A 25,087-nucleotide genomic window follows, 5' to 3' on the forward strand; every position below is an offset into this window, starting at 1 on the left:
ATTATTTTGTAAAATGACATTAGACAGCGATCAGGTCAATTGTCAAAGAAACTGTCACTTCGTGCGACGCTGCTGCCATAAGGGCGTTACTATTCAACTAGCTGTCAAAACGTAATTTTAAATTTTTATACGCCTAGACCATATATATTATTACTGGATCATAGATAAATAAGCATGTACTGCATGTACTATTGGGTTGTTCGGAAAGTAACTTCGTTCTTTATCGACATTTTGGCACGCAATTTTCGTACAATAAACAAATACTTTAATAAATAATGTATTGGCAGTTTTTCTGGTATTAGCATAATTCCGAGATCATAAATTTTTTGGTCGTTATTGGCAAAAAACTGATCAAAGTGCTTTTTGACATGCTGATTTGAGGTAAAGATTTTACCGCCTAAAAATTTTTTTAGTGACCGGAACAGATAATGGTCCGATGATGGCAGATCTGGACAATATGATGAAAGTGTCATTGGGTCCAATTCAAGCAACAAAAAATTTGGCGATTGCCCAAACTTATGTGAGGTCTTGCGTCGTCCGGATGCGGTACTATACCTTGCTTGTGGGATAATTCTGACCTATTCTATTGAAGTACATAATTTATTGTATGCAGCTGATGACATAAGGCATCCGTATTAACCATTATGTTATCCTGGAAATGTTAAAAAAAGAATAACTTTTTTAAAATCTTACCAAACATGCAGCATCACCCTTTCCTGGCAAATTTCAGGATCCCACCTGTTTTGAGCAGTTCTTTTTTTTGTTTCGTGGGTAATTACGCGTATTGTATTCTTTACATCTCATTTGATATTCCTAAAGACAATTCGACAAACAGTATATTTTTACCTTTTCAGCACAAGAGTACAATAAGTCGAAAATGCTGCTTAATTCTTTTCCGTATTCAGAGTGGCACCATCCAAAACCTTTTTTTTTTACCTTTCAGGAAAAGAGTAAAATAAGCCAAAAATGCTGCTTAATTCTCCATATTCAAAGTGGCACCATCCAAAAACTACTGCATGTAATTGATTACAAATTTTTACATACAAGCCTTAAAATAGAAGTATTTTAATCATATAATAATTGTAGGGCCTCAGTGTGATGTCAGGTTAATTTTTTTTATAGCAAATATATCTGCATAGATAAATAAACATAAAACAGTACATATATCTGTATCTGATTTGTCAGCAGCAGACTGACTTACAATTAATTCTTTTAATAAGCCTGAGTTTGTTTATTTTATTAATTGTTGATATTGTACATTTTTAGCATATGGTTTATAGCATATTTCATTATAAAGTAATTTAAAATTGCAACTGCATTGCTAGCAATTCAATTAGCATTGTTTTCACATGGGATATAATTAAGCATTGTGATTCCGATAAGATTCCAGTCGAATTGCATATAAACTCCGATATTTTCCAACTTCATATTAATCAATGTACGCGAAAGCGACAGCCGTGACAACGGTCACATGGTCTTGTGTGTCAAGAAATTCTTTGACGGTGGCTAAGAGTTGACAATATTTTAGTTGATTTTTCATTTTATTTGACGATTGTGAAACATATATGTGAAACGGACTAATCGTAGCCGTAAAAACTATGATATTATTTGCAAATATCAATATTTAATTAATTCATTGTCATTTAATGTCAATTCGAAAGCGATGGTTATTCGGACATATAATGTGTATTCCAATACGAAGGTTAGTATATTCACTGAATTTATGTTAATATTTCTTATAATAAACTTAAGAAAAATAACGTTTAGTTATTTTTTCATATAAATAATGTTCAAATAATCTGCATTGCGGCCGAGCTTGCGCATTAATTTTTCATGCCTTTTCAATTTGTTATTTACGTTTTTTTGCCAAATCATTCATCATTTGTTATTGTCATTCTAATTAGATCAACGGCCATAAGATAATTTTAATAATATATAAATGCCAATTAAATGTGAAATACAATTTGAGGTTAATACTATTATAATTTTCAGCATATTCGGATTGCTTCATGATTAGCCAATGGCTTGTTGTCGAACACATGCTCTTCGCATAGCCTTGTGCTTATTAGTAATTTTGATATTTTTACAATATATGTATGGCTCCCGACTTGGAGCTGTTGACAATTTGAATATTACCAATGTGTCAGCTCCATCGCAATGGCCAAAGCGGACTCACACAAGACCCATTTATTTAAGTACTGTCAATATCAGCACAACAGTGCCTGTGATTTTAGGAAATATTTCATACAATATAAACAGCACAAATACCATTAGCCACTTAAGTAATAATAATTTAAATATTGATGATAATATAACTCACAATAATATTAGTAATATGACTGTGATTAGTCCAAGAGATACATATAGTTACAATAGTACACTTAAAAATTCTATAATATTAGTAAAACTTTCAAATAATATGAGTGCTTTGATAACTCCACAATCTGTTGTTGATAACAGAATGCTAAAATGCCCTCCGGTTCCCCCTAACTTAGGTAAGATTGAAACTAATATTTTTCAATATTTTATCTATTGATTTATTTTATCATGCATCTATCTATTTAAGAGGGTCCCATATCTGTGAACACTAATCCTACGGATATAAATAAATTAACATCAAAATTGAAGCATTTACTAAGTCCGGGAGGATGCTATAATCCAAAGGAATGTGTAGCAAGAGATAAAGTTGCAATTATTGTACCTTATAGGTATATTACACATTATATAAAATATATTGCTCAAGTACTGAATCTTAATAGTTTACATTTTAATAATTTTTGTTTCACACACTAAAAATGTTTGAGTTGTTACTAATAAAATGATTTTTATTGACTGATTGTAATCACAATTTAGTTAAAGCTCTTAATGATTACTTACTAACATGGAATAAACATCCATTTTATGTTAATGAAACATAAAAACTAAATAAATCTTCATAACTTAAAAATTTAGTAACTATAACTTTAATATCATAATCAAGGTTCAAAACTTGGGTTATTTCACAAAATATTTCTTTTATTTGAAAGCTTAATTTGAATGTATTTAATTTTCAGAGATCGAGCTGAACACCTATCAATCTTTTTGAATAATTTACATCCTTTTCTTATGAAACAGCAAATATATTATCAAATATATATTATTGAACAAAATCAAGGGTCAGTTTTTAATCGTGCAGCTCTACTAAATGTGGGCTATGTGGAGGCTCTTAAAGAGCGGCATTGGGATTGTTTTATATTTCATGATATTGACCTTCTGCCATTAGATGACAGAAATCTGTACAACTGTCCAGATCAGCCCCGACATATGAGTGTTGCAGTAGACGTATTCAAATACAAGTAACACAATCAAACAAAAACATTGCTTGTTCCTTACTTATTGCATGTATGAATACTTTTTTACAATTTTTTAAGCCAAATGCATTTGATAGACAAATAATCCTTTTTACATTGTTTCTTTAATTTTGCATAGTTAGTAAATCAAACTGTTTTTATTTAACCCTATATGAAATGATGTTCACTAGTAGTACAAGGCATACACTAATTCTTTCCTGCTATATTAGTTCATTAGTGTATATTAATTTGTGACTGTCTATCTACTTGTCTATCAAAAGTTTGTGGCAATTAGATGTAGTGGCAATTATACATTTATATGCTATGTTGCTTTCTATAATACACTTGTACCGGAATGCCTTACCTACATTATTATTACTATAATTTTGGCCCATAATATTCAAATGAGTTAAAATGCTTCCATTCTATTAAATATTTACTCTTTTCTTGAAAGATATTTCTTTGGTCTTTGGGTAGCAAAAACCTAATTATTAACATGCTAGAAATAGTAGATTGCAAGACAAAGCTTTTTTTGTTTAATCATGTAGTTATTAATTCACATGTGGATATAACAATTATTTGTTGCATTGATCACAATGGCAGATCCAGCAAATATGGGATTTTTTGAGGTCTATCGGAAAGTTCTGTCCGTTCGCGGAATAAAACAAAATATAAAACTTTTTCTTTTTGCCAATTAACTTTCTTGAAAAATAATGTAATTCTCATTATGGTTAATGATTTCTTGTCAGTGCGAGGGCAATTTGTTCATCTCATTTTTTAAAAAATGTTTTATCTTTAGATTTGAAACACTAAAGTAGTGCTTGCATGTCATCTTTTATGATATGATATGAGCATGTTTTATCAAAAACTGCACTTTCTCCAAATACTTTAAATAAATTTTCTGTAGCTTAAAATCCATATAAAATACAGTGCCGTAAAGGAACTTGTTCGGCCAGTCTCTATCGTTTCACATTTTGAATCAATTTTATCATAGTTGTCATCAATATGCATATATTGAGTGGTAAAAATAAAGGCCGATCATGCAATAAACGTGGCGAAAATGATATCATAATTTTGGACAGAGCTTTCTGGTAGACCTATTATTATAATTATTATTATATATATTATATATTGGTATTATTATAAATTACACAAGTTGTTATAAATGAAATATTATTTACAAATCCAAGTGACTAATATGTTTTATATATAGTGCAAAAAGAGTTATTTTACTTAAAAGATTTTTTTTTAATTTATTTAGATTGCCATACTCAGAACTATTCGGTGGTGTATCAGCGTTAACCACTGAGCAATTTAAAATAGTAAATGGATTTTCTAATATGTTTTGGGGTTGGGGAGCTGAAGATGATGATATGGCTAGCAGGTATTAAATTATTTTAAATGTTTTATTTGATTCTGCCTTTTTTCCAAATGAAACATTTATTTTTAGAATAAAACACCATGGTTATCATATCGCTCGTTATCCTTATGACATAGCAAGATATTCTATGTTAACTCATGTGAAACAAAAAGCTAATCCAAAAAGGTAATATTTTGAATGAGTATTATTGTTAGTCATAATTAGTCATTTTTATCTTTTATTTCAATCTATCTCTGTTCTAATATTTTTATATAACAAACTTAACTATTTTAGGTATGATGTATTGAATCAAGGAAAAAAAAGATACGACTCAGAAGGGTTGAATAGTTTGCAATATACTCGTTTAAAATTAGAACAAAGAGCATTATATACTTGGATTCTGGTAGAACTCACACCTGCACATGTTAGTTGATGGAGGGCATTGGCGCCTCGTTGGCCAGATTAAGCTCTTTTGAAATTTATATATTGAAAACTATTAAATAGTTTCAATATTGCAAATATCTGCATAGAATGCGGAGTAGTTAGGAATGAAATAATAAGAATCTGAGTGGATTTAAGAGAATATAACTATAATTTAAGTTACTTTTTATGTGGCTGCTCATGTTAAAGTAAGTAAAAATTTATATTATTATTTGAACAAATTATGTTATTATACTGCACTGAAAATTTTGCAATTTAGGAGTATATATTTTTCAGCATACATAACCCATTTTAATTTATCTTTAATATGTTGTGTATTAAGTTTAAATATACAAAGTAACAGCCATTTATTATCAAACTTTCTTGGTCTAGCATTTAACAAAGAGTTTAATACAATTTTTTTTATCTTGGTTTTTCATAAACACGTAACTTAGTGTAATTTGTATATCTAAAACAATAAATAGTAATCAGGCTGATGATTTTCGTATTTCACATTTGGGAAGCAAATTTTATGGTTGTATGTGCTGAATGTATATAACTCCTTAAAATGTAATATTACGAACTGATAATTTTGCACACTGATTAATTTGGGATTGTGATATTTATAATAAGGTCTATACATTCATGTTTTTGATGGTTTCTGCGAATATTCTTTGAAAACATTCAAATATAGTTAAATAGAACTCATAATTCTACAGAACAAATATGAATAATGTCAATAATGTGGAGATTCAATAATGTATTCATGACCAAGTCGTGGATTTTAGATTAGTATAAAATACACAATTTTTACCAGAGCAAGATTCTAAATAGGCAAAAAATGAACCTAAAACAATAGTTAACTTTAAATTTATTCTTAACTTTCTATCTCTAAAAAATTGCATGTTTAGTAAAATGTACTTAAAATTTATAAGAATGATCATAGAAAAGTAATAGCTCGGTATAGTTAACATTAATTATGATCTGACATGAAATAGAATATAATCTCAGAATTAAGTGATACAAGTATATTTAAAAGTATCGTGATATTCATCCACTAGTACTGTTAATTAATAGGAGTAAGTAATAAATTATAGAAATATTTCGGAAAAATAATTAGGATATCAATATTATATTTCAACGTAAAAATTATTGATAATTTATTCAGTGAAATACATATTAGCCCTTTCCACTCAGACTCTGCAATTCGCGAGTGGAAAGGGTTAGAAATGTGATTACAGTGATATTTTGTTGACTTTATGGCAATAGGATTCTGTTTTTCTATTATTACCGTTTTTTTGAATACTAAATACTATTATTAAATAATAAATACATTTTCCATAATTTTAAATAATTATCTATCTATGTATGCATGTGCATATGTATGAAGACACATTTTTGTGTACTTAATATTTTATAGATCTGTTGTTTATGGAATCTCAGCATTTCTTCTCATTCCAATTAAGGTTTTATTTGATGCGATATATTTTTATATTACCATGTACAGTTGGAACTTTTTTTGAGTACATGTTTTTATTTCGAATGTTTTATAAAAGTTTGAATATTTTGCCTTATACCTTAAACCTTAAACAATAAATTTGAAGTATATGAATTCTATTAATAATTAGATATTTTGTGTTGTGCCAAATGAAGGCTGTAGATATTATAATAAATATTTTTTTTATTGATATAGGTAATAGTATGTCTAAGAACTAGTCCAATATATTACCTAGAGTTAAAGATATTGAACAATGTTATTAATTGAAATTTTCTGAAAAGCACTTGTTATTCATTGCTAAAATGTTTTATTTAAATAAATTTATTTGTAGACAAAGGTTTTAAAAAGCATCTTAATTCTTGTATTTAATCAGTTTCAGATAGAGGAAGTATTTCATTAATTGCAATAACGATTCTTGGGCATGGATCCAAGTATATCAGCAATAATATATTTTGGATGTTTCACTTTAAACTTATAATATCTATAGAATATTTCTTTCATAAATTCACTATTAAGAAGCTTATATATATAAATAGAACCATCGGGATTCCCTAAATTGATGAATGTTTTTCGAAGATTCTGAACTAGCTTTTTATTTATGGTTGAAGGTCGTTTTACAGTGGCCCAAGGAAGAGTAGCAGTAAGAATACTTTGTACTGTTGTTAGACATATTGTATATTTCAACGAGTTATCTGCAGTTATGTCTTCTTCTTCCTCTTCCTCTTCCTCTTCCTCTACTTCCTCTTCATCATTATCATCTTTATTTAATCTACGTGGATCAGTGGCATTGTCAAGAGCTCCATCAACTATTGGCCTAAGTATTTCTTCTGGATCATGTAAATCTTTGATGAAAACGCCTTCACATAATTGTACTGTTAAATCAACTGCTCTTTCATAATTTTCTTCACCAACAGCTTTCGATTCACTGGCAATTTGTTGTTGTTGTTTACTTTTTCCTGCCATTAGTTTTTCATATTTTCGCCCTTCTTCTTCAGAATAACATACCATCGATCCCAAAGAAAGCGCAAAAGCTTTAGCAAGACCACTACGCGAATCATAATCTTTACAGAAATTTAACAGTAAGCCCGGATAATCCAATACATTTGGAGCTACTTCAAACAGGCAGAAAATAAGTTCTCGAATTAGAGTTAATTTCAATCGTTCTCGTGGATTTTCTGGTGGAATTTCACTTTCAAACCAAAACTTAAATTTATTATAATCTTCTCTAGTAATTGTATCAGTTTTACTATGATCCATGTTTCTAAACATTTTACGAGCATGTAAGATTTCTTTCATTGAAGGAAAATCGATTTCTAAATTATATAATATAAAGTCTTTCCAACAAATGGCTTCAGAGTGTCCACAAATGCGTTCCACTAGACACTCGATTTGGGGCGGTTGTAATAGTGACCAGCTCTGTGGAAGTTTGCTGTGTCCTGGAATTTCAAAGCCGATGAGAGATATTAGATCAGCTATAATGAAGACGAAAGCACGTTCAGGTATGATGCCTAAAGGTGCAACACCCATCAGAAGATCCTTGAGCTTGCCTAATTGGCCTACGCGGAAACCTTCTATTGGGCATGGCTCTTCTACTTTCGGTGTGGTCGGAGTTACTTTATCTGGGAACATAATTGCATTAGGATGTATAGTGAAACCGGTCTTCTCCAGCAATAATGCAGGTTGAATTTTCTCTTCTCTTTCAACACATCTTGACAAAACTGTGCACAGTCTTTGAACAGCTGCCTTTTCTAGGTTCATGCGTTCTTCAATTTGGCGTGACATCGACGCATATAAATCAAACAATTGATTCATTTCCGTAGCTAAATCTAACAGAGCACGTGCTTTTATAAGATTCAAACGATAAAGTACACGTTTTACTTCTTGATCGAATGCTGCAATTGCCTCAGCTGTAATCGTATTACGCATTCGGACAGTTTCAGGATCTTCATCATGGATTAGAATGTCTCGTAATTTTTTATTATCTGATATAAAGTTTCAACATCTTGTTATTTTTAATGTAACATTTTAGTGAAATTGGGAATTGAATTTGAATTAATTGAATTATACTACCTGTTGCTTCTATGTTACTTTTAATTTCTTTCGAAGCGGCTTTACTTTTTGATATTGCTGTATCTATCATGTCTGAGAGGAGTTGTTTGGCTTGCCCTATGTTGTAATATACTTGCTCAATTGCTGTTACGTGTGCAGATTCAAGTGCATGTGTCATAGGCGTTTCTAAGACTCGTTCATCGCTTCTTAATATGTCGTACATTTCAGAACGCACTCTAACTACAGCAGAATTCCTGTAAGAATTTCGATTATTTAACTACGAATATTTATTGTTTTTTTTCACTATTTACAATATTTGCAATATTTACTCAGTAAGTAGGAATTATATAATACAACAAACTAAATTTAATACTTATGTCTAGTGGTAATATTTTTTTTGTTAATAAACACAACAAGCATTAAATGATATTAAAGTCAATGTGCAACAATGGAAATTGTAAAAATCATGCTAAAGAATGCGGAGTTTTATAATAAATTACATTATATTAAATCCTGAATATTATATCATATTATATATTAATGAGTTCTTGGCCTAAAGTCGGATCTCGTGAGTTGTGTTAAGCTTCATCTCGAATCAGGATTCTATAACGCGAGATTCTCTTTACATGCGGTACCTAAAATGTCTATTTTCAATTGGGAATGTATTTTTCCTTACAATGTATTTTTTCCTTGTTAGAGCAGATTTGAACGCACGACCTTATAGAAACAAGACTGAACGCTTATCCACTCAGTAATAAAAAGAAAACTGGGTCGCGATTAATTGATATATCTATTGATCGTTATGTAATGTTTAATATTATAACTTACATTTCGTTTGTATCATCATTAACATGCATTATTGGTAATTCACACTTCGTAAATAGTGTTGATGAAGGAAGAATTTCATACGCATTCGCATAGTAATCTGCGAGCATCTGCAATGTGCCTACATAACGGTCCATCTTCATTTCAAAGAAATTTGAATTATCAAATTATCATATGAGTTTCGTGTGCACTATATATATATATATATATATATATATATATATATATATATATATATATATATATATATATATATAATATGTATATATGTATATATATATATGTATATGTATATATGTATATATATATGTATATGTAAAGCTTTGTAATTCAATCACATAATTATTGTCATTGGTAATTAAGTAGATATAATTAAGTACCTCCAGCTGCATAGCATAGATAAAGCAATTGGTTAATGTAGTCATTTCATCAGCTGGCCAATCCAAGGAAATTAATCTGCGCCGTTCAATTTCAGCCTCAACGTGTCGTTTTTCGCATAGATTTATCAAATCCTGGTAAAGGTCGCAAATTCGGCAGTGAATGTCGGCTTTCACCTCCTCGTCACAACGTAATACCGGAGATAACTAAAATTCAAATAACCACTTTATTTTAATGCCATTTTAATCGGCTTGTGTGAAACAAAGTGTTGTATAGACATGATCGCATTTTTTGTGGGATGAATTACAGTTCAATCAGAGGTTTTTTTTTTCATAGTGTATCTAATCATAAGCACTATTTGGGTTAGTTAAGATTTTTTTCAGCACAATACATTTATGATATTTCTCACACACTATAAAATCAAGTGAGGATGTGATGATCCTACATTGCTGGATATAGCAGAAATAAGTTTTTTTCTGCATATTTTTTTATAAAAATTATCCACGTCAGCAATAAAGTTTATTGGTCGAGTTTATTGTTTATTGATTGTGTTAAAAATTAACGTTTGAAGCTACGTGTTGATACCATCATTCCTGTTGGGTTATATATATATATATATATATATATATATATATATATATATAAGTGCTATACATACACTATTATAATATGATTGATAATTAAATATCATATCTTGTTCCATAGCTGGTCGCTTTGAATAATCTTGTAAATGGTCGCGCATGTGAATTATGTATATTGGTAATGCCACAAAGTGCCGTCTTCGGTTGAAGAACACCTAAATTTTTAATGACGAAAATGCAAATTATTTGAAATAATGTTTAAAACTAGATTATCAATGACTAATATTTACAATAAAAATTAATGTGAATCTAATAATATATTAAACATCGGTCTTGTGAAGATTTGAATCTATTTAAACGTTATTTTTAATTTACCTGCTGCATCTTACTGTAATATGCAGATTCTACATCTTCCCAAAGGTCAGCTAAAGATGCTATTGCAGATTCACTTAAGGGTTTCGATACAAACTCAAATTCGTCGATGTTTGAGTCTTTGGAACTTTGGTTTTCCATGATAGTTGTGTTTAGTATTGCAGGATCATCTACTGGACAACGCCATATTTTAGTTATATCGGCTATTTCCTCCTCAGATTCGCAATGGTTTTCCTTGATATGAAAATTTGAAAGGTGTATTCTCAAATATGTAGATAAATTTCAATTTGGTTTGGATTTGTAGTACCTCCGAATTTTCTTCAATTGTTTCTAGCTGGTATGGGTTTTGATCTTTTGTACCAACAGAAAATCCAAGTAGATCTTCTGATGTTTTCCATGGTAAACTATAATCGCCAATGATTTGCTTAGCCATCTTTTTAACCGTGTTGACATCGAACTCCGTATAGTATTGGTTGGAATATATACCCTAAAATAATAATTTTTTAATGGTCTGGCTGTGCATTTGCAACATTTAGAAATATTAGAAAATTATAAAGATTGATTGTAAATAATATATCTATACTGATTTAATTTTGATATTATATTAAGATACTGCTCTTAAAACTTAAAGCTGAAATTTAATTTTGATATTAAAAGATCATAGTTTATAGTAATAAGACTTATTTCTTCAGTTCTGAGTTTTATGTAACAAGTGACCTAAAAAAATACATCGGTTTCTTCGTTAAAAACTTTCAAAATATTTCTGACGAAAATCAAAATCGTTTAATGGAATAAATATGTATTTTCACATACTGCTCAAATACTCCAGAGCAGTATATCTGAAAAGTGAAAGCAATTTAATAGTGTCTTTACTATTCCATACGTTGACATATATGCTTATATCATATCTAATATAAAATACATGTAACAGTATGAAAATACTTCTGATTAGATCCACTTCAAATGTAAGGCTTTTCACTATGTTCCATGTCTTTTATAATAGTTTTAATTATCATTAATCCTTCCATTGCTTAATAGTTTAGTTGTATTGCATTCTGTATTTGTTTCACAATGTAGTATAACAAAATTACATGTCGATATAGATACTAGAAAATATCTTCTAATTTTATTTGATTTACTGCTCTGAAGATTTTAGTTCATATTCTTTATATATAGGGAATAAAATAAAATTAAATAAGCGATACTTCATTAGATAGGAATCGAAACAGATAGAGGTGCGAGGTGCGAGGTGCGAGGTGCAACGAAAGGAAACCGATGGATTCTGTTCGGGATTAAAAACAAAAATTTGACACTATTCAAATTGCTGACCTGCTTCATATAGAACATGGATATCTTATCCTCGTCTGCTGGGAACAATAATGGCTTCTCAGGAGCTTCTGGAGATCCACGCACGTGTTGCATGCGGATGTAAGCTGTCAATATCGTTGGCGCGTCCGTCGGCGGAGTCCGAGGATGCGGATTTGGCAGCACAATTGATTTCAAACGTTCGTCCGGCGGAGGAGGATCTTGTAAACCCAATCCACATATTGGTTCCTTACCTTTTGAGGTAATTTATATAATTCGGAAATGATTTATTTTATATAGCTCAAAAATTAATTCAATCAATATTCATGGTTTGTACCTGTAATTACAGTTTCAAACATATTCGCTTGGAACAAAGTTTGAGGAAATCCCATGAGTGCCCAACCATCCCTTCCCTCACAATTATTTTGTATATATTTAATTACCATTTTCAAATATAAATCATCAGGAATTTTTAAGCCACCAACCAGCAATCTGTAAAGTTGTATTTTTATGTTAACTACATTTTTAATATTTGATTTTTGTGTAATTTTTTAGAATCAACGAATCTAAAAATAACATCTGGGTCCATTAATCAAGTGAGGTTTTTAGGCGGGTTTTAAAATAAAGAAACTTTGTCTAATATTTCTTAAGTATTATATAAACTGAGTTGCAAAGTCAAAATTATTATTTGAAGTATATAAGTGATGTTCAGAACTTTAGCTAGGATTCAAATTAAAATCTAAATTATTTTTCGATATTCAAAAAAAATTTTTTTTTAATTTAATTGAAATAAAAAAAATCTTCAAAAGCATTCGCTTAGTCAAACTGGCAGATATTTTTTTAAATCATTCAAATCGGATGCTTAGTTCTCTCAAAAACTGCCATTTTTTACATTTAGCTTTGTAAAACGAATCACCACTTTTCTCCATCATTACGAATTGAATGTTTTTTGGATCATTTAATTTGGTTGAACCGTTCTCTCAAAAACTGACACTTTTAGCACTTTTTACTCTATATCTCTAAAGCCGCTGGACCTGTATTCGTCAAAAACTAATCAGCACTCATCAATAGAAATCGAATGTTTTTTTAACCTTCACATACACACCCAACCATTTTTTCTGAGGTATGCCAAAAGGTTCAGAGACTTCTAAAACGTGAAGATATTCAAAAATTTTCGATTTTTGGCTCATTACTATAACTTACCTTACGGGAAGTTAAAATTGTGCATTTACTATTCAATACAATTGAACTGCGAGTAGAATATGTTTGTTTGTAGTTTTGTAAACATTTTTCTTTCACTTATTAAAGTAAACAGCTAATGGGATACGATTGCATTTCATGTACTTTGCTGATATAGAAAGATTGCGTTGTTTTGTATTTTTGCCTATGTATTTAACTATAAATTAATTTTAATTTAATTAACAGCATTTGAAAGCATGTGTTTGATAAGGTATAATTTTTATGGGACACTTTAGATTTTAGGATTCACCCTAGAGCACAGAATGTTTAGGAATTTATTTTCATAAATCAGGTAATACAGAAACGGCTAATGACAATAGCGATAGATCTCTTAATTACTAACAGAATCAGAAATCTAAAGCGCCAAAAATTTATTTATTTTATTGGTTAACAGAAGTTTATTTTAAATATTTGTACCTGTATGCAGATTCTCCAAAAGAAGCAAGCTCGGATAAAACAATTACTTCTGGTATTTTGATAGGTGTTTGCGTTTCTTTATGTATAATCGATTTAGTAACACATTCTACTTCTTTAGGTTCACCTTTTCCCTTCTTGTCTTTTCCTTTCTTACTAGCCTTTTCAGAAGCTTTGCCATTTTTGCTTTTTTTTCCATTGCTTACTGGTTTTGCTGCAGCTGCAGCTGCCTTTTCGGCTGCTTTTCTTGCTTTCTCTTCTTCTTGAAGTCGATCATCATCCGCTACGAAAATTTCGCCTAGTAATGATCCTTCTCCTGGTTCAGGTTCTCTAATAAATAATATCAATGATTAATGATATATCGAAGTTGTTTTTGTATTATTTTTTATGCTCACCTCGGAATTTCATATTCTTCAACTGAAACACTACATACGGCCTCCTCTCTATATTTGTTTATGGCAAAATCAATAACATCTGCTGGTTCAATCACCTAATTTTATAAAATACACTATAGAAAACATAAAACTAATAATTAATGGACTAGATTACTTTTATAAAATGATGATTTTACTTGTGTTCATCTTCAATGCCCAACTTATGGAGCTTCATTATTTATTTTTATGGAAAAATATGAAATGATATTTTGCCATTCGGATCATAATAATATTCAAAGTGTAGGTGTATGCAGTTTAATTTGTATTTTTTTCTATTTCGTATGTAGAACCACTAAATTGTATAGCTGAGGACCCGATAATGATGTTTTTACTAGTTGCATAAAGGTTTAGTTTATAGATTAGTATGTGTCAAAAGTTTCATACAATTTAAAGATCTATTTTTAAAATAGCGTTTCTACAGTGAAATACAAACAAAGTGTTTCACATAACACAACAAAGCATAAGCTTTCATCTTTTCATGATATAGAAAAAATATATATTTACGAAAATTCAAATAGAATCTTTTTTGTAAATGAGATATGTTAATCACCATTATTTTTTTATGGCGTAGCAAAATTCTTAATGCAGCCATAACGTCTGCGCCTCTTGCGCCTATTACAGCGGCACGAACTGTCACTTTTGGTAGTTCCACTGCAGGATTCGCTTCTGGTAAAGGGTACTTCTTATCAAGTAATACGTGTACCACGTGTCCCAATAGTATGCAGTCCGGTTCTTCGTCTCCTAACTAAGATACTCTGTTATTTGCTATTTTAATTACAAACATTAAAAGCTAATTTGTTTGGAGATGGTCCTTCAAAGCTTTCATGATTTTGGTTTAGATTAGAGAAAAGTTTTGGAGATATTAAGCAGATGTGGGGGCTTTTTTATTTAATCATATTTGCATTTTTTACACATTTAAGGGCAAAACGGACAAAATGACAGTGGCTTTATTTAAAAATTGGCTAGTTTTAGTAACGTTTTCGCGACTGTATAATGTGAGTAATGCCATAATCATAATCATGTCATATGTTGAGCTTCAATGTTACACTCGCAGTCGCAGTAATACTTTCAAACGTGCATCTCGCATTCAATGGAATATTGATTCACTTTCGACAAAATGACATACCTACTTATACAATGGACAAAATGACATATTTCGCAAGAATTACATCGAGGTCAAGAAAGAAATGAAACCAGTCAAAGGTGATTGGCTTTTAACTTCTACTCTAAATACTTTTAAAAACAGGCTAAAGGCTTCACTGGTAATAGGAATAAATTTGCATTTGTAGCAAAGCCTTTTTATCCTGTTCTGAGGTCGGTGAGGGTTGGTTTTGATATATGATTTGTGCCTTTTGGGCTCATGCGTGACGTGATGTTGTCTCAAAGAGGACCAACCGACTTATTTGTGAACTTTGTTCTTAAAAATTAGTATCTCAATATGTGCTTATCTTATATGACATTTTGTCTGTACTGTATGGATTAAATGATTTTTGCAATCAGTTGCATTTTTCCATAATTAATACATTATTATAGTTTCTACTTAATCAAAATACTATGTTACTGGTAGTAAATGAACCTAACCTTTGAGACTGATTATACCATTAATCATAATTAATATTAAAAAAAAAAACACCAGTTACTTAGGTTGTACTTCCCCCACGTGTTCTCACATACTGCATACTACTTTCTATTACATATTTAATGGGCACCCTGCCATAAACTATTCGTTGGTTTATGTAAAAAACACATGATATCTGCGATATGTCTTATTTATTCATCAGTTTGTGAGTCACTAGTGACCACATGAAAGGCCGACAAACCACTTTGGGTTAATCACGAGAGGTTTTTAGGGTGAGGGCGGGTTTGACAAAAAATCACGAAATATCACGTGGGGGAGGGAGGGGTATAGCAAGATATCACGTGTATTTAGTTTTTTACTATTTTTTATAAAAATGTTCAAACATTTTTAAAAAAAAAATCAAAAATTTTACAGTTTTTTCATGTAACTAAAAATACACGTGATGTTTGGTGGGGGAGGGGGGGTAATTTTGAATATCACCAAGGGGGAGGGGGGTCTAAAAATCCTTAAAAACTCGCTCACGTGATTAATGGACGCCCCCTGTGTTAATTATGTTAGGTTAATAGTTCGTTAATAACGACGGCAACATTTTCAGGGCCAAACAGCTAGATATAGTTTATTGATATAATCTAACTTTTAAATAAATTTTCTTTCTTCAAATTCATTAATAAAAACTGGTGGTAAATGACATTGTGTTTTAAGACTAATTGCTATAACTTTTTATATATGATGATTACAAATAAAATTTTAAAATTAGCAAAGGAAGTGATAATTATAATTCTACTGAAAATATTGAGCATTTTCAAATACTCTATGAAATATAGAGATATATTAATCTCTGAAGTCAACAATAGTTTTACATCTAATTTATTACTGTTTCTCACTTCAATGCGCCAAATATTTCTCTTTTCGTGATAGTCGAAGAAATCGCGGTCGTTCATTGTTTCTTGACGTAGCATTTCCAAAAGACTTATTTCATCCTCTTCGCTTATAATGTCTTCAGGGTTTTCGATTATTTCTTTGATAGGTAGGCCGCTCACGAACAGAGAACACATCTCAGACCAAACCTCTTGCGATACGTCACTTGCATATTTTGCTTTATACTGGGCGACGCTTACTGATAAATCAATGAAGGCATTTGCAATTTCTTCGCAAATACCCTGTATGTCACCACGAAGTCTGCGGCTCTTCTCTTCGTACAGGCGTCTATTTTTTAAATACATACTTATAAATCATATGCAATATGATTTATAATTATTTTTATATTCTTCTGTATAAGTCGATGTTCTATTTAAAACCAGGTCTATGTTGAGTTGAGAGAATATTTTATTAAATTCATGGCTTTTTTTATTATATCATTAATCGCTGTATTTTTTTAACTTCCCTTAGAGTAAGTTATTGTAATGGGCCGAAAATCGAAAATAAAAATTTTTGCATATCTTCACGTTTTAGAGGTTTTTGAACATTCGGGCATACCTCAGAAAAAATGAATGTGTGTGTGTGTGTTTTGTGTGTCCGCAATTTTTTTCAAATTTTCAGGGGCACGGATTAACCGATATGAATGGTTCAAAAAACATTCGATTCCCATTGATAACGAGATGCTCTGAGTTTTTGGCAAAGGTAAGTCCCGCCGTTACGTTGAAAATAGAAATCGAGTTTCTGAGAGAACAGAGTATCCGATCGGAATGATCCAAAAAACATTCAATTTGTAATGATTGGGAGAAGTGGTGATTAGTTTTTGGCAAAGGCGGATCCAGCCATTTCGAAGATACAGAGCTAAATATACAAAAAATGGCAGTTTTTGAAAGAACTAAGCATCCGATTTGAATGATTCAAAAAACTTTCTGCTTGTGTTGACAAAACAATTGCTTTTGAAAAAAACATTTTGTATATTGATTTTTTTTTTGTATATTGAAAATAATTCAGATTTTAATTTTAATTCTGGCTGAAGTTCTAAAGCTTACTTGAATACTTTAAATAAATAATTTTAACTTTGTAATTCAGTTTATATAATTCTTATAAATATTAGACAAAGTTACAGTACTTATAATAATCTATTCAAATGTTTTCAAAAACATTTAATATTCGTTACGGTACGGGAAGTTACAGCAATTTGCCTTAAGACACGATGCGATAACCACTAGTTAATCGAAGTTTCTTTAACCTAAGGTTGATGGCAACATCTGTAACATTCTTTCGAATATGCTAAAGTGTATTATTAATTTTAAAAAAAATCTACCGCTTTTAATAATATCGGAATATATGTTTTTTATACCATCTGATATCTTATTGTTAGATAGTTTGCAATAAACAGGAAAAATAGGGTGAGGATAAATATGTATATATTTGACCTAAACATTAAAACTGAAACGAAACTGGAGTCCTTTTTTTTTTCTTAAAAACTGATTTTACTAGTAGTGCATGGCACCGTGTATTAAGCCAAATTGTCAGAATTTACCGTACCATCATTTAATATTTTTTTGAAAATTTTGAAATCTTTTGGATTTTTTCGAACAGCGCTGCGTAGCTGCGCTATCGAGGCCTGCCTTCCGTCTTAGAGACGAAATATTGAGGCCTGCCTTCCTAAAATTAGTCAATTCTTCAATACGTCAATACAAGAAAAATGATTTTTGAATGAATTAAAGCGAGCGTTTTGTTCTCTCAAATACTGAATTGTCATTTTTTCAGTTTTCGCTCGTATCTTCGAAACGGCTTGACCTAGCCAACAACTAATCAGCACGTCTTCCTGTCAATAGTGATTGAATTTTTAATCATTCGTGTTCCCGAAATCGTCGACGAAATTTTGCACATACATACATACGTACATACATACACACACGCATACATACATACTTACATTTTTTTTCTAAGGTAACTGAAACGTAACGTAAAACGTAATATGCAAAAATTTTCATTTTCATTTTTTGCAATTACTATAACTTACCCCACGAGAAGTTTTTTTAAATTGTATTTGGCCTCGCTTATTGTGAGCATCTACAAAATCTGCGAGATGTTAAAAAATATTTTGACACTGCTGTAACACGGAGATATCGTGGATAATAATTCGAAAAACCGAATTTTATTAGTTGTTTTAAAAATGAACAAACAACCCTGTATTTCGCATAATCACATGCAAAAGTTTGATTTGCTCAAATAGTTCTTCTATTTTTTCCATTCTTTAAATTTAATTAATGACAAACATATAATTATGCACACAAATATGTGCAATGCTTTATTAATTTTAAAGTTTCTTATGAAAACATATAAAAGATAACGATTCAGTATTAAAATTTGAATATAAAATTTAACTCAATACAAAAAATTAATATAAAATATACAAATGGAACAAACTTCAATATAAAAGAACGAAAATATTCTAAAAGGACTGTAGTTATGTCTAGATCAATAGATCAAGCAAGTTCAAAAATATTCTGAAATAAGATGATGCAACTTGCGAAAACACAATGTGTCATATGAATTTAATTCAAATTTATTTTTATAAATCACATACCTATGCAGCTCCCAGTTCCTTTCTTTTTCAATTCGCACGGCTTCATTTGCACCATCTTTATCAAGTTTTAAGTTTAATAACATATTAGTACTGTCGAAACTCGAACAACGAATTTGATCAGCGTACTGTAATAACAGTTTTGATAAATGCTATTTTATGGTTTGAAAATGAATTAAGTTTTTTAGTTTGAAGATCACATAATGTATTTTTTGGTACTTGAAATGTTACGTAAGCTTACACTATATCTATTGCGATAACTAGAAGAAGGAGTTTCCTTAAATTCTTGCTAATTTCATACTATTGTTGCAGAAGTATGAACAGAACTTTGAAATCTTAGTTGATAGTTTTTTTCTATTATAATATTCTATTCTATTCTAACATTCTATAATTTCATTAATTCTATTATATTATATTAATAGTTCTATTTATAACCTGTGTAGCGTATTCAAAATCAGCTTTTTGATCCATTTTAACCTCTAATAGAGATGTACCCATTTGTTTTTCATACACTGATTGCTTTTTTAATACGTCTAATATAGGAGCATCATATTTGCAATGATCTAATAGATCGATTTGACCAAAAACTTCTTCCTCGATCCAAGTACGAATTCTTTTTGCAAGAACCATACGATAATATTGTTCTCGTTTGCGATCTTTCAATTGTTGTATGAAACTGTCTACTTCATTCTAAATAAATATTTAATGAATTGAATGGAATAATAGTAATTATACCAGTTAGTACAAATATATCAAGTATTATGAATTATGGAATTAGATAAGTTTTACCTGAATATAACCAGGGTTATAAACCATTTTATTCAAATCCGTTTCCGCACGATTTTGCATCATTAAGAGTTCGTAATAATTTTGGTTTCTTGTGCAACATGTACGTTGTTTGCCACAAACTCTTTTTTCGAACACAGCTATGTCTTCTTCCAAACGATCCCACGGCGTTTTACTGGTTGTAGTTGTTTTTTCGGAAATTGATTTTTCTTTTTGTAAGCTATCTTTGAGTGAATGCTTTTGTTTTTCACTACCTATATTCTTTTTTGGTTTAGCTTCTTCTGACCATGCTCTGCACCTTGCCAAGAAGTCTTGTTGCTCATATAATGGTTTCGATGCAATAGGCTCCTCGTAGCATCTATATTCGGGTGATATACGGTATACCTGAAAATCACGTTCTAACTTTATATAGATACATATATATTTATGTATATATATATATATATATAGGGCCGGTCCTGGGGTCCTCAGCGCCCGTTTTAGCATGCCTTGCTATTTTTGTTCTAGCGTAGGGGGAGCTTTTTTGTTTTAAACATTTACGTTAATTTATTTAAATCTAGCGTATTTAAAGCGTATATATATTTTCTTGGAATATCGAGGCAATTCGTTTTCGCACTACAGAACTATTTTTAAATTCTTATTTTCAATCCAAACTTTTTCAAAGGACATTTAAAAGTTTCAGTATGTTTATTAGTGTTTGTAAAAATATGTTTAATTTTTCAATTATTTTTAACGCATTTGTAATATCTGGATTAAAACGGATTTTTTCAAAATTCAATCTTTGGGTCAATGCACGGAACATCAGAATTCATTTTAGATGTATGGTTTCTTAAGCAAAGTATCTTATTTTGATTCTTAGTATCCGAAAATTGTATGTGCCTAAGCAACTTTTAAATCGACCCGCCCTAATGTATATATATATATATATATAATATATATATATATATATATATATATAATATATATATATATATATATATATATATATGTATATATATAGGTCACTAGAATAGTATTCCGACGATCGTTGGTGGCGTAGTATAGTGAACGACTTGTAACGGATAACACATAATGCTAATTTTGGTTTCTATATTTTATATTTTAAATTATAACACACTGATGATGAGACAAACCTAGTCTCGAAACGTTTGTGAAATTATTATTTAATAAATTAGTGCAAGAAAGAGTGTTGTTTGGTCATATTTTTAAATTAATATCTATCCACTCAGAATACATTTGTTATATATTATGGCGGTTTGATTTGTAGCGGGCGAAAAAAATCGCTTAGGCACATATTATTTTCAGATTCTATGGATCAAAGTAAGAAACTATGCTCAAGAAACCATAACTCTAAAATGAATTATCATGTCTCGTGTCAAAATTGTTAAATAAATTTGAATGCTAAATATAAAAATTTAAATGAATAGATTAGTACTTAGACTTCAATAACAGTGCATATAAATATGTAATTCAAAATTGTGGGATCGTTCAAGTATTACGTAAGCAGATTTATTACAATTATTTACCCTCCCATCCCCCATGTCAGCAAAAGTAAGCAAAGCTGTCACCAAAATGTCACCCAAAATAAGCAAATCAATCACCTCCTATAGTGCTTACGTAATACTTGAACGGCCCCTGTTAACTAAATATATAAATTTAAATGTTTGAATTATTGATAGCTTAGCTTAGCAATTGCGACCAACCCCTATCACTTGGCTCCAATCAAAATATCCGAAAACCTGTCTGGGGATGACCTAACAATTTCAGATTTTAAACAAGCTAAATGAAATTGCTTTCAAATTAGATTATCCTATTCTACCTTGAATTTTAGAATATAATGTTTTTATTTACCTCGAATTTTCTGGATTCATGTCTAGGGTGCAAAGTTCGTGCTATTTCCGTGAGAACAAAGTGCGCTCTCCCTTTGTCAATAAGGGCAAGATACATTTCGTACAGAATTGCCAAAGCTGTCATTTGTTTACCACGGCTGAGATCTAAGACCTGTTCCTCTGTACAACGAATACCGATCAGTAACAGCCAGCAGGCGACGCGCCGTTGGTTGGCGTACATGTCGTTGCAACTGAAAGGCAAGTGAAAACTTATTTGATATAATCAAATTTTGAATTCCTTCAGTCTCAATTATTTTTAACAATGAATATTCCTTCTCATTCTATTTTGAAAGTTTGATTTTTTGCAAGTGTTGAAAAATTTTAATTTTTGTTTTGAAATATTTGATTTTTTTGATAATATGTATTACGATTTGTACTACATAGCAAACAATAATGCAAATTTTGCTATGTTTATTCCCATTTTATCAAGATTTATGGTCTGATTCTGCCGTGAAATAGACCAGGTATGGCACGACTATGATAGGTTCCAGTTTTTATACAAAATGCTACTAAATACTGCCAAAATACCATGTACAGTCAACCCTCGGGTAACGCGGCAAGTCCGTACCGTGCAGTATGGGGACCGTGCTATAAAAAACTCGTATTTAACGTACAACGTGATTAATGGAGGACCCCTAATTGGATAATAGCGATTTTCTAAATTTATATTTTTTCGACTTGTAACTTTGAATTGATTAACACTGAAATTGTAAATAGTTGTGTGTGTATGAGAGCATTCGAAAAAGAATTTCAATGACGATGACTATTATTAGTACATTATAGAGCCGATTCTGCCATAAAGTAGACCAATGCAATGGCAAGGTTATATTATGTAGCAGTTTTTACATAAAGTAGTACTAAAAACTGTAAACTGTGGTTGCTGTGTAGTCAGGCATTTCAGATAGAAAACCTAACCTGAAAAACACACAAATGTGAGGAAAACAATTTTATCATAACTGCAACTTTGGGATATGGCTTGATAACATATGAGTGAAGTTGCATTTTTTGTGTAAAACATAGCCTTGCCGTTTATATATATATATATATATATATATATATATATATATATGTGTTTGAGTAGATAAGTATATAATTTTATACTACCTTTCAATCTGCTCTAGTTGTTCTTGAGTTATGACGCCATATGATAATAAAACTCGTGTCATGAGTCTCCCGTCTTGTAAGCTACTTCCTATAGCCTGCGGAGACAAATCGGGAAGACTCTGAAGTCTCTGGCTCAACCATTTACGTATCAATTCCGTCATATTCAATATGATTAGCTCAGAATTTGCGAAAAATTCTCGGGTTAGATTTGTACAATTTCTTTTTTCATTGTTTTTGTAGCGTATGTCAATTTTAGTTTTGACCTACTGTGTTACTAATTTTTTATTTGAGATTTCGTTAACTGTGAGTATAGAAAATAAAATATATTGTTATGATTTTTAGCAGCGATAATTGAAAACTAACAAAATTATAGCAAAGTTCTCTACATACAATCACATTATTTTATAAACAGCATTAGTTGAAATTTATTATCATTAATTAAAATTTTAGATCATCTATTATCAAATTAATGTTTAGAAAATTATTAAAACACAGAACAGTATAATCATTCCATTGATAATTTTAATATAAACTAGTTGGTATTGGTATTTAGCCTTGAGGTAAGTTACATGAACTTCCCGATATGTGTAATTAATCGACTTAATCAATAATAAACAAATTAATTTATGAGTGATTAGAAGTATTCCGAGAGGATTTATTACACATAATTGAAAACTAACGAACACGTTAACTTGGAGTATTTTCTAAAAGCAAATTTTCACAAATCAATAATTTTTATAATTGAACCAGTTTTCGTAGGACGTTAATGGTTAAGTATGTTCGTTAAGATCAAGAAATCTATCGTTATACCAAGTAAATGGTCTAATTTTAATTTTAACCAACTTCAAAAAAACTACTCATTTTCTCAAACTTCGATGAATTTTTAAAATTAAACTACTTGTCGTAAGGCCGTAATATGTCAGTAAGTTCTATAAGACCGTGATATACATAGCCAAAGAAAGTTTCGTAAAAATTGGCTTAATTTTTTTTTTTAACAGTCAATTACAAGAAAACGGCTCGGTAGATTTTCACCTAAAAGTAATCAGTATTATTCCGAACTAATATCTTTCGAACAGGTTTCGATTTTTTAAAATCGATTCGGTAAAATGAGCTTAAATGTGGACGAAAAGTTAAACACTGTTTTTCAAATTACAATGGCTAGGCAGATCGTCTCACAAAATTGACAAACTATAGTGCTCATTGAGATACAGCGAATGGCTTTTAAATTTCTGAAATCGGTTTAGGCGTTTTTGAGAAAACGGCGATTTACGGCATACACATACTTTTTCCAAATTTGGTCTCATTCGATTCAGAGTGGCTTGAAACGTCGAGAAAACATAAAATTACCGAATCGGATTTTTTCATAAAAACATAAACTTCTCCTTCGGGCAGTTAATAAAAACTAAGTGCAAGTAGCATTTGGAATTGAGGCACTTACCTTTAATGAATTTTTATAATTAATCCACTTCTCGTAGTTGCGTAAGTGTTATCAAAATCGATAAAAAAAAATTACAGAAATAATTACTATGAAACGGGGTTTCAAGGATATTTTTCGATAAGTTTTGCACTTTACTAATTCTACAAAAACGATTCGGCCAGTCAATGCGAATCTTATCGAGTTTCATCAAATTTTTGGAATCGGTGCTGTCATTTTTGAAATGTCGATGAAAGATCCATTTTTGGTTCACATACAGGAACAATACACTACAAATCAAAGCATATAAAAGTGCCGACATATGGTATATTTACCTGAGACCAAGCTCTCAAGACATAAAAATCATTGAAAAGTATTTTGTGTCTTCCGCATAACGTCAGAGGAAACAACATGCGTCATTTCTAGAATACAAGTTTTCAATATGTTAGCAGAGGAAAGAAGGATCTTTTATGGACAGTGAAAGTTATCAACTTTGTGTCCTGGAAATTAAGAATTGATTAATGGATTAAGAACTGTCGAACGAGCTTAGATCGATGGTAGCACTAGTGGGATATTACTATAAAGGGTAGATAGATACACCGT

The 25,087-nt window shown here is 30.5% G+C and overlaps 3 protein-coding genes across 5 annotated transcripts; 1 reads left to right on the forward strand and 2 right to left on the reverse strand.

Moving 5' to 3' along the window:
- The first annotated feature begins 1,545 nt into the window (after nt 1-1,545).
- Nucleotides 1,546-22,153, forward strand: LOC113376524 (beta-1,4-N-acetylgalactosaminyltransferase bre-4). Of its 3 annotated transcripts, none has more exons than XR_003367039.1 (8): nt 1,546-1,702; nt 1,993-2,495; nt 2,567-2,708; nt 3,054-3,335; nt 4,591-4,713; nt 4,780-4,875; nt 4,984-5,318; nt 21,955-22,153. XR_003367039.1 is itself a non-coding variant. In XM_026616474.1 (7 exons), exons 2-7 carry the CDS (start codon nt 2,021-2,023, stop codon nt 5,120-5,122), a joined length of 1,257 nt encoding a protein of 418 aa, XP_026472259.1. In that variant the 5' UTR covers nt 1,546-1,702; nt 1,993-2,020; the 3' UTR covers nt 5,123-5,465. The 3 variants fall into 3 exon arrangements, 1 of the variants encoding a protein (XP_026472259.1); XR_003367038.1 differs by lacking the exon at nt 21,955-22,153 and adding an exon at nt 12,026-12,074; XM_026616474.1 differs by lacking the exon at nt 21,955-22,153 and having other exon boundaries at nt 4,984-5,465.
- On the reverse strand, nt 7,004-8,767 carry LOC113375511 (sperm flagellar protein 2-like). The gene is made up of 2 exons (XM_026615444.1): nt 8,678-8,767; nt 7,004-8,589 (listed from the first exon to the last, which is right to left on the reverse strand). Exons 1-2 carry the CDS (start codon nt 8,745-8,747, stop codon nt 7,004-7,006), a joined length of 1,656 nt encoding a protein of 551 aa, XP_026471229.1. The 5' UTR covers nt 8,748-8,767.
- On the reverse strand, nt 9,481-23,231 carry LOC113375512 (sperm flagellar protein 2-like). Its single transcript, XM_026615445.1, has 15 exons — nt 23,071-23,231; nt 21,929-22,157; nt 20,081-20,461; nt 19,727-19,981; nt 19,295-19,419; nt 16,658-16,989; nt 14,755-14,945; nt 14,166-14,260; nt 13,774-14,100; nt 12,455-12,609; nt 12,142-12,371; nt 11,120-11,299; nt 10,816-11,046; nt 9,862-10,065; nt 9,481-9,618 (listed from the first exon to the last, which is right to left on the reverse strand). The coding sequence occupies exons 1-15, from the start codon at nt 23,229-23,231 to the stop codon at nt 9,481-9,483; spliced, it is 3,234 nt and encodes a 1,077-aa protein (XP_026471230.1).
- Nucleotides 23,232-25,087: the final 1,856 nt, after the last annotated feature.

Source organism: Ctenocephalides felis, unplaced genomic scaffold (assembly GCF_003426905.1).
Source record: "Ctenocephalides felis isolate EL2017-DRISC unplaced genomic scaffold, ASM342690v1 CF-g0.4_SCAFFOLD_01886, whole genome shotgun sequence".
Classification (NCBI taxonomy): Eukaryota; Metazoa; Arthropoda; class Insecta; order Siphonaptera; family Pulicidae; genus Ctenocephalides; species Ctenocephalides felis.